General features: G+C 45.9%; 1 protein-coding gene across 1 annotated transcript in view; it reads right to left on the bottom strand.

Annotated features, from left to right (window-relative positions):
• Positions 1–9,477, bottom strand: part of PDGFRL (platelet derived growth factor receptor like) — a 40,736-nt gene extending 31,259 nt beyond the window's left edge. Inside the window, exons 1-3 of the mRNA XM_045286568.1 lie at positions 9,359–9,477; positions 9,048–9,079; positions 7,154–7,442 (exon numbers count right to left, since the gene is read on the bottom strand). Coding sequence (XP_045142503.1) covers positions 7,154–7,442; positions 9,048–9,079; positions 9,359–9,477 — 440 coding nt within the window. The remainder of the gene's footprint in view (positions 1–7,153; positions 7,443–9,047; positions 9,080–9,358) is intronic.
• Positions 9,478–10,570: the final 1,093 nt, after the last annotated feature.

Genomic DNA, 10,570 nt, shown 5'->3' with positions numbered 1-10,570 from the left:
GGAGGGGGGAGCAGGGAGGGAGTGGAAAAATGAGGACCTAATGTCGGGGGTTTAAGTGGAGAGAAAATATTTTGAGAATGAAGTACAAATGCGCTTTACACAATTGATGTGTGTATGGATTGTGATAAGAGTTGTATGAGCCCCTAATAAAATGTTTAAAAAAATTTTTAAAAAGAATCTAGGGTCCGCCCATCTTGTCACATGTATACCCCTAGACCTTCCCATTCCTATGGGTACACCTCTAGCTCATCCCCTTCCTGTTACACTTATGCTTATCATAGATCCCCTTCCTACAATGTGTGTACCTATTGTACTGCTCCTTCCTATGATGGGTGATTCTGTAATCATGTCCCCCTAAAGTGAGATAATGCTTGGCTAGCAATAAAGAAAGAGGCTCCCCGGCTCTTGGTCCCCAAGGCTGCTCCTGCTCTCGTGGCCAGGTTCCCCCATGAGGACCATCAGACGGGGCTGAGGTAAGCAATGCTACCATGAATTGCGTCTGACTCTACTACTTGACTCCATCCTTTAACTCTCATTCTCTTTATGACTTACTATAATCTTTACTTATTATCACTGTACAATTGCACCTACCGGACCTGTGATGATTTGTGGGGAACCCCTCTCCCCCTTAACCCCACACCTGAGAACTCGTGGGCCCTGAAGAGAGTCGAGGGTCCCCAGAATTCTGCTGAAGAAGCATGGCATTCACATGAAAAAAAAAACTCTCTTCGGGTGGTTTTTGGCCTCCATGAGATCGTGAACACAAGGCCAATGTTGCCACTTGATACCCCTGGTTTAGAAGGAGTTGATTCTGAATATTCTTACGTTTAAAAATATAATCACAATATTAAAGTACAATTTTTTGAAATTGGTGCAAAATAGTGCAAGATCCAAGAATGTGTCGAGGACCCTCGTTTGAGAAAACCAGGGGTACATGAAGGGTGAAGGGTACACACCTAAGACGGAGAAGAGATGTCACTGTATTGACAGACATTAGACTGGAGGCAAACAAAACAAAACAACAAGCTCGCTGCCCTCGGGTCGATTCTGATGCCCGGCGACCCTAGAAGACAGGGTCGGAACTGCCTCTGTGAGGTCTGGCCACGGTGACTCGCTTTACCGACATGGAAAGCCGCTTCTTTCTCTTGGCGGCAGTGAGGAGAGCTAACCTTCCCATCAGGGCTTACAGCCCGCAGCATTCTCTCTGTATGCACATAATGATACTGGTTTTAAATAAGTGACTCTTAACTGCTCTTAGATTCCATGACAAATTCCTCAACTCAATGTGGCTTATCAGCCTTTCTACGCTGCAACTTCTGCTACCTCCCAGAATCCTCTCCCCTTTACTTACACACACACACACACACACACACACACACACACACACACTGCTGTAGCTCAGGGGTGGGCAAACTGTAGCTAGTGAGTCTTAAGTAGCTCTCTCGGTACATGCATGTGGCTCTGAAGTAGCATGGAAATTTCAAAGGGTATTATTCAGATAACGGTAATTTCAATTTTTAGTGAAAATATATGTATGGCTCTGAAATGATTTTTGAATTGTTGTGAGGGCCAGGGCTGGCTCTTCTGTCTCAACAGTTTGCCGACTCCAGACCCAGCTACACAGAGTCTCTCAGTTCCACAGTGTTGGACTTTCTCCTCTAGGAAGATCCTGTAGGCTATTGCCACGGTCTCGAATTTTTTTCTCTACCCTCTTCCTGACCACATTAACTCTCAACCTTTGGATATTAGCTTCAGTTGTCTCCCTTCAGACCCTGAGTTTTTGCTAGAAAGTACTCATTACAGCTATGCTAAAATTGCACATTTGATAGTCTGTCTTCCATAAAGATGAATGGATCTATAGGGAGAGAGGTTGTGTGTTCCTTGCTCACATCAGATCTCTAGTATCTACCTGGCACAGGACTGGAAACATAAGCGACACTTTTAAAAGTAATTATTGGCTGAGAAGAGCAAAAGGATTTAAGGAAGGGGGAATTGGCAGAAAGGTGGCAGAACAGGAAAGGGACAGGGCAGAGGAGTGGGGAAACAATGACACCAGATGTGGTCAGAAAAAACATCTTTACCATATCTAATCTCAGATTAATGCCATCTGAGATGGACCAAGATGGAACTATAATCTGAATCAATTTCAACACATGAAAATCCCAGGCTTCACATGACTGCTATCCTCTGAGGGATCAACTAAGCAATTCAAAGCACCCCCACCCCAAAGAACAACACATAACCTGTTGATGTCGAATTGATTTGGCTTCCTGGTAACCCATATGTGGCAAAGGAGAACTATACTCCACAGTGCTCTTTCCACCAGGCCTCTCTTCCAAGGTACCCCTACATAAGTTCAGGCCACCATTCAGGAATCAAATGCTTAGCTGTTCATATTATTCAGTGACTTCTTCAAAGTATACAGTGATCTTAGAAGAGCCAGCAGGGCTCAGCGCTACAAATGAATGTATCCCTATGTGAGTACACATATTTAAAACGGCTCCCTTTTGGTTTTTTCCAAAGTTGAATTCTGTGTTGGTTAAAGTGTGAATCGAAACTGTGACAGATGAGTAGCCTCAAAGGACGAAGGAGCCATAAGCAGGGCACTCACTCCTTGTGTGACCCTTCCGCTTACAACTAAAGAAAAAGGAAACGTAGCTGAAACCTGCCACCTAGTGGGCCTTGTGACAACAAGGTTGGCCAAGGCGGAGGAAGCTAGCCTCCGCAGACAGGCCTGGACGGACCTCAAGAGAACCTCTATCCTGGCTCCAGCCTCTGGGACGATCCGGTCCCCTGGCACAAAGCGCACTTGTTGATGCTCTCCTGACAAGGATCTCCTTTTGAAGGGGCCCAGCAGAAGGGTGGAGCATTCGGGAGTCCTCAATTAACATGGAATTTCTTCCACTTTCAATCCACAGCAAGAAATCAAGGCACTCCCTGGAAAACTATCTTTATGTATTTATTTTTGTGATGATCCTTACCTTTAGAAATCAGTTTGATTTGTCCATAACCCAAGACTATGTTTTAAAAATTAGATCACGAATCTCTCTTCTTCCCTGAAGCTACCTCCATTAGGCCAAGGGAACCCACCTGTCTGTATTTATTCCCCCAGGCCAGCCCTGCTGGGGCAGTGGTTACGCCTTGGGCTGCTAACCACAAGCTCAGCGGTTTGAAGCCACCGGTCCCTCCACAGGAGACCTGTAAAGAGTTCCAGTCTCAGAAACCCGCCAGCCAACTCCACCAGCTGCTCCGCAGGAGAACGATGAGGCTTTCTGCCCCATAAAAGCCTCAGCTGGGCTGACACAATGGCAACTAACACAACAACAACAACATTCCCAGGTCATAGGGCACTTTGGGGAAAAATTAATACACATGCATGCATATATAACAAATTCTCTAATCAGGTCCTGTTTCATATATCTGAGGCTTTACACGTTAACTAGATCTCTTTCCCCAAGGAAATTGTGTCTGCTTTTGTAGCTCAGCGACAAGGCATTATCTCTCAAATCAATAGCAAATGATAACGTGACCAGAAGGTTAAATTTAAACAGATGTGACTACATGTGACCTTAGTTCCAGAGCACATCCAGGACTGGTTAGAAGTACCGGGCTCTGTTGGAAGTTTTGTGGGGAGCTTCCACGCCCAACGCTGTGATACCTTTGGAAGAACTTGTTCTCCATGGGAAAGGAAAGCACAGGATGAATACTTCTCTATCCAAAGGGACCATGTTCTGGGAAAGATGTCAAGAGTCCATTTGTTGAATCTCTGGTGTCAAACAAATCGTGCGGTTTTTCTGTTTCTTTGCTGTGGTTTGACATAGAATTGTAATGAGATGTTCTCCACATTTCTATGAGGCCCTGGCTGGGTGTGTGTGTGTGTGTGTGTGTGTGTGTGTGTGTGTGTGTGTGTCAACATCCATGTGCCCTTCCTGATAAAGCCTTAGAGGTGTGTACTCTCAATGTTGATGATGCCAGGAGCCACCTAGTCAGTTTCGACTCACGGTGACCATACGCCCAATAGAATGAAACACCCGAGCCACAATTGTCATGTCTGAGCCTACTGTGGCGGCCACAGTGTCGATCCGCATTGTCAAGGGCCTTCCTCTTTCTCCCTGCCCTCTACCTTACCAAGCAACACGTCCTTTCCCAGGGGCTGGTCTCACCCAATGGCATGTCCAAAGTAGGGAAGCAGTATTCTGGCTATACTTCTAAGACAGATCTGTGCTTTTGATGAATGCTATTTAATCTTGTAAGTCAAACTTGTCTTCTTCTCAGGCATTTGGATATTTATCTTTCATGCTCATTCACTTTGAGTATGTGCTTGAGGGGTTTTTGAACATAGATACCTATACCGCACTTCACAATATTTCATATTTACAAGTTTGAAAAACTTCTCAGGCACTGCCTTTCATCGTTCAAGCCCCATGTGAAGCCAAGTCAAGTGTAGGGATCTTCTTCATGCCACCCAAGTGATCTAGGGGAAGCCCTGGGGACATCCAGATCACAGGAGCGATGGCAGACCAACGGGCACCTTGCACTCCTCTCCGGCATCTGGGTCTGGTCACAGAGGGTGCAGGAGCACAGGGCAATGTGAGGTTATAGATGGACAGTGGAGGAGGAAGGGAGAGGAGGAGAGGGAAAGGGCCCACCCATGACGGCACGACTAGGGTTGACATTAGGGGAGTCGCCTCTCTGCCCAGGACAACAGCAGGAAGTGGTGGGTGGTGGGCAATACCCAGTCAACCTCCAGCCCTGATCACCAAGGGCTCTGGAGTGGTGGCACAACATGGTTGGAAAAGGGGGGGCCTCCTCACCAAGGTCAGCCTGAGACTAGAGGTGGGAGGAAACCGGAGCTGAAGATGGGGTGTGCCCTTCAATTCCTGTATAACGCCAGTTTTATAGAAGGACCAGGTCTTTGGCCCCTAAGCGTGTCAACATGTGAGGTGTGGGTGTACTGGCTAATACCAGCGGCTCTGGCGTCCATTGGGACGCTTGGTGACCCAGCTGTGTCGGAGTGGGGCTGTGCTCCACAGGGCTCACCATGACTAGTTTTGTAAGAGTATTTCCCAGGCCGTTTTTCCAAGACACTGGCTAGTACAACTTTGGGACCAACTCCTAAAGCAACTAACTCTTCAACCGCTGAATCCTCTAGCTTTAGTCTTCTTTGTATAAATCAAAGATTAAGTGTTCACTGTATCATAGATGAGATCAATTTAGATTTTTAAAAGCAGGTGCACATCTGACTTTAATAAATAAAGGCATTCACGCTATCTCTGTTAGTAAATCCTTCTAAATTTGTTCCAAGCAGGGAATGCAAACACACAAACACATGCCTAGTATAGAGAGAGTAGGGGAAATGGTCTTACTGTCTCATCCTCCACATCCTTAAGAATAAGTCAGCAGTTACTGACTATGGAGACAGGAGCGTATAACCAGAAGAAAAGCATGAAGAGGGATGGATAGCTAGGCAGACAAAGAGACATTACTTTCAAGATACTGATTCTCCAGGTGCGTGACGACAGAGCAGCAGCGTGCCTGGAAAGATGTGAAAGAGGAGGGCATTCCACCTTGAATGCCATCGGAATGTGAGGAATTCCTCTAAGCCTCCGTGGGAAACAGTTGTTTCTTAATGTAGTGTGAAGAGTGCTGAGAGAGGAAGCGTCAGACAGGAAAGCCCCCCTGAGGAGGTCTGACAGGGATTTCCCTGAGAAAATGACATGTAGGCTGAAGTCAGCCAGGTGAAAAGGAGAGGGTGTTCTGGGCACCGGGTTCTATGGCCTCTGTGCCCCAGACAACGACAGCGGCACACACGCAGGGCCACGAGCCTGTCCCTTCCTGTTCTCTCAGGAGCCCAGATCAGACCTTCCCGAGGCATGAACGGGCTTCACAAAGTTTATGGGGGATTTTCATTTCACTTTTCCATGAGCTCCGTGAAGCCCCACTCATACAGACTGAGATATTCGAGAAGACTCCAGAGAGACGGCAGTGTTCAGGGCGTGTCTCCCATGGAAGGATGCCGACTTTATCTCTAATGGAAATCCACTGGTGCTAGCAGGGGAGTGCCTTGATCAGACCTAGATTTTTAAACAGCACTCCAGCTGGGAGATTAGAGGGATGCAGGCCTGGGTGTGCTTATTACAGCCTTTGAGCTGAGCGAGAACAGAGGCTGGGACAGAAGTAGTGGGGCCAGAGGTGGAAAGAGGACACGTGGAAGACTGGAGAAACTGGAGTGACTTCGAAGCTGGGGATGACCTGGCTGTAGGTAAGAATCAAGGCTGTAACTCAGGTCTGGGGCTGCACGAGGTGCTGTCGTGCCTGTAGGGAGATGGACTGTGGAGGAGACGCTCATGAGGAGATAGGAGTCTCATGGGAACAAGTTGAGTCTGAGATGCCCATTCTTTCTGTCTGTCCTTCCAGTCACGCCAAACTGAGAAGACCCTACATTTCTCTATTTTATGTGAAAGGAATTTACAGATGAAAAGAGCGAAGAATCAGGTAGTCCAATCGCCTTCATTCGATACATGAGCACACTTCAACCCAGGGAGACTAGGGTCTTCCTCAGAGACCCAGAGGGGGCTCAAGCCAGTGCACAGGAGCCTCCCCAGCATTCTGTGGCGGGCCCTCCTTTCTTGGTCTAAGAATTGTCCTAACCATCACCTTACCCATTTTTCCAAAGCAAGACACCAGCCTCCTGAAGGAATTAATTCAAACATGAGAAAGGTTGGACTTTCTTATTAATTAAGAGCACTAAGTGTAAAAGTCAAGATATTTAGGAAAGTTTTTATAAATCAGAAGTAGTTAAAAAAATGTAAAAGCACTTAAAATTGGTGGCGGGTCATAGGGATCTCCCATTAGGTCATTTCAGCGTTTACAATGATGACATAAACAGAAATAACATAAAACATTAAGAGATGAAAGTATTGTTCACAATGCAAATCTCTAAATATCCATCACTACGCATTACTGTTTCAGTTATTTGTCCTAGGATTTCTTATAACATTTCATTGAGTTGGGTGAGTAAAAGAAATCTTTTGCTCATTGAGCTTCCATTTTTAGAATCTACGAGGGTGAAATGAGAGATGGTAGAAGCAATCTGACATTTAATGAAGCAACAAACCAAACTCTTGACCCAAAGCAATTAAAAAATGCTCACCTGAGACGAGAGTCCTTAAAGGTGTCAAGAGAGGCAGGATAGCTCCATCCAATTTTACTCCCTTTACAGCGAAGCTCTACAGTTTGTCCGGCCGTCAGGCTCAGGGTGGCAGCAGGCTTCTGGAAGCGCCCAGTATCCAGCACGTGCACCATGATAGACTGCAGAGAGTCAGGTGAGTCTCTGTCCTTTGTTTTAGGGACTTTGGGTTTCACCTTTTTGTTGGAAGGCTTGATTTTGTTCTCTCCAGGCTCCTTTGGACGCTTGTTCTTCGGAGACGGTTGGCCAATAACTAATGTACATGCAAGAAGAGAGCAATTGGCTATGTGAGTGGCATGCCCAGTGTGTGTGTGAATGCCCCCCTTCTGTAGGTCAAAATGATTTTCAATATTAATCATGCGACAGCCATTATTTTCTTGAGTCATTCTTTGGTTTTCAAACCATTAATAATTTAAAAGATAAAAAAAAATTATTTAAAAGATGTTTCAGCTTCGAGGATATCATTCAAATACATTTCACATATGGATTAAAGTTTACACGTTCCAAGCACAAATAATCTTCCACTAAGTTTACACTGTCTCAAAAGGCCCCACGTGGTCACACAGAATGAGAGAACTTGTCAGTCAAGTCCTATGCTTCATCTTCGCTATCTCTTTGCTATCACTGTTCATATCGAAGCTGCTGTTCAAAGCAGGACCCGCTACAGGAGTGTGGGGGGGGGTGCACACATGGGGCTGGCAGTTTCCTACACTCAGAGGATCCGGACCCATCTCGAGCTCTCCAAGAGATTGCCTGTAATGGAGGCTGCCGTGTCAGGGGTCAACAGCATGAGGTATAACTTGGTATTTATAAAGGAGACGTACTGTGATTGTTATTGGGTGCCACAGATCCAAATGTGACTCATATCAACCCCACAAAGTGGGCTTTCTAGGCTGTAATCTTGTAAGGCAGCAGGTCAACAGGTCTTTAACCCTCAGAGATGCCAACCTTTTAGTTAGCAGCCACACAAGTTAACCATTGTGCTACTAGGGCTTTAAGTACTTAAAGGGTGCGAATTTAAAGGCTACATAAATGGCTAAAAGTCAGTAGTAACTACAGAGCTTTCTCCTTGAACAGGATCTCCAGGGCTGCTGGGCAGAGAGCGGATTCTGACTCATCACGGCCCCTGTGACAAGAACAGGCGCCACAGCGTTTACTGGACTGTCATCTTTTCAGAGAAGACAAAAATATTTTTTTCCTTCTATAATTTAGGGATAAGGAATCTGGAGAGATTTTTTTTGTTTGGTTGTTTGGCTTTTAAGGAAACATTATATGTATATGTATATGTATATGTATATGTATATAATCAGTTCAAGAAATAAATTCAAAACCAATATCCCATCTGTGTTAGTCTGGGTACTTTAGAGAAACAAATCCACAGAAGCTCATGTATCAGAGAGAGTTTTATATAAAGGTTAAGTGTGCATCAAGAAAACATCCCAACCCAGTGCTGCCCAAGTCCACAAGTTCAACATTAGCCCATATGTCTAACACCAATCCACAAAGTCCTCCCCCATCTCACAAAATACACGCAATGACACCGACTGCAGGAGGAAAGCCAAGTCAATGAATGTGTAAGCATCTCAGCGCTGGCAGGGTCTCCACACAGGTGCTCCAGCACCCAGGGCTGCATCGGAGTAGGCCCATGCGTAAAGTGACCAGACGTCCCACTTTTGGCGGGACAGTCCTGATTTTTGGCGTTTTAAAAAAGTCCCGATTTTTTTTTAAAGAATGCACAAGCTAGGGAACGGTCTATTTGGTCCACACAGACCAAATTTTTAATCAAGAACCTCACCTCCCCACCCCACCCCAGTCAATGGTGTCCCGCTTTACCAATGTTAAAATCTGGTCACCTTACCCGTGCGGCTTCTCCTCGGGGATGTCTTGCAGGAAGTGAGCCTTGTCAGTGGAAGCAGGGAACTGCTAAGGCAGCAGCACTCTGGTGCGACCATCAGAAAGCAAGAGACGCGAGAACTAGAAAGGCGAGGCTCACGGAGCCATTTATCCCTCGGTGCTTCAATTAACCCCACGTGTGTTTATCGGCCAGGTTGGTACAATTAACTAACTACCTCACCATCATACCCTCCATTTTGTAGTCATCCCCGCACCTGCCCTCTCCCTGTTCCCAACCCCCTGCCCCGGCCTCCTACCCGTCCCAGTCTTCTCTACTGGTGTATAAACCACATTTCTTCTTCTGCGTTTTTCCTTTGAACACTGGTGATGTTAAATATTGATCTTTGTAAGATGAATGGAGTTTGCTCCGCATAATTTTCTCTAGTTTTGTCCATATCGTGCGGCGTTTCAGAGAGTAACCCTTATTTTCTATTGGTGCATAAAATCCTATAGTATGAATGTACCCGAGCTTGTTTATACATTTCCCTATAGTTGGGGTTTGGGGCTGTTTTCCATGTTTTTGCTCTTGTGGAAATTGCTGCAATAAACCTAAGTGTACACAGTCTGTTTGTGTTACATTCTTCATTCCTTAGGCTCTTTCTCCCGCCGAGCTGCTGGGATTGCTCAAATCACCAACCGTTTATTTAGTCCCAGAGTTCCCTGATGCCAACTGTTGGGCCTGCAGCCAGCGAGGGCTTTGCTGACCTTGCACGGCGCATTGATCTCCGTGTGCTCTAATGATAGAAGGGGCTGGCAGTGAGGCACAGGCACACATTCCCTAACCTCCCAGAGGAGGCACCACTGCAGCTGTTGGGAACACATCAGAACTGACACAGGCATAAACCTCCATTGTGCAACTCAGTGAACATCACAGGTTCTTCCCCCTTAAGGTATAGAATGAAAGGCTACACAGCCCACTGGAGCTGTGACCTATAAATACTCTAGTCACACTATGCCTATGAGATGAATGGGCCTCTGGATTGTCACCATGTCTATTTTGGTGCCCTTGCCATAGACTGAACCTTCCTTATCGCATAACAGATTTGAGCTAACAGAATTGACAGCAACCATCTGTGGGGTTTAGGCAACTATGGCTGCAACTTGTCTTGACTTCTGAGCTATCAGATCCTGTGTATCTCTGCTATTCAGGAACATTAGAGAATCCAAGTATGGACATTACTGATCCAAACATTGCTAGTATTCCCCAAAACTAACTTTCATTTTTAATCAAACAGACCCACCCATTAATCTAATTGTACAGCTGGTCCAGCTTCCTGACCATGGATTTACCCATGGCTTGACTGTTGCTGGTGGGTGCTGCAGTGCAATGATTTGTTTGCTGATGGTCTTCTAGCCATAGTATCTAACTCCCACCAAACAAGTGGGTGTGACCAGGCAGATCAGATGTATTTCCTCTCTTGCTGATGAGTCTGTGTAAGAGAAGGTGAGGGATGATGCTGGCAGGATTGTTTGAGTCCGTTGTAATAA

The sequence above is a fragment of the Echinops telfairi genome, unplaced genomic scaffold (genome assembly GCF_000313985.2).
Source record: "Echinops telfairi isolate 266 unplaced genomic scaffold, ASM31398v2 ScPeMD7_9;HRSCAF=40, whole genome shotgun sequence".
Classification (NCBI taxonomy): domain Eukaryota; kingdom Metazoa; phylum Chordata; class Mammalia; order Afrosoricida; family Tenrecidae; genus Echinops; species Echinops telfairi.
Note: the sequence above shows the minus strand (reverse complement) of the source record. Positions and strands in the feature narration are given on the sequence as shown.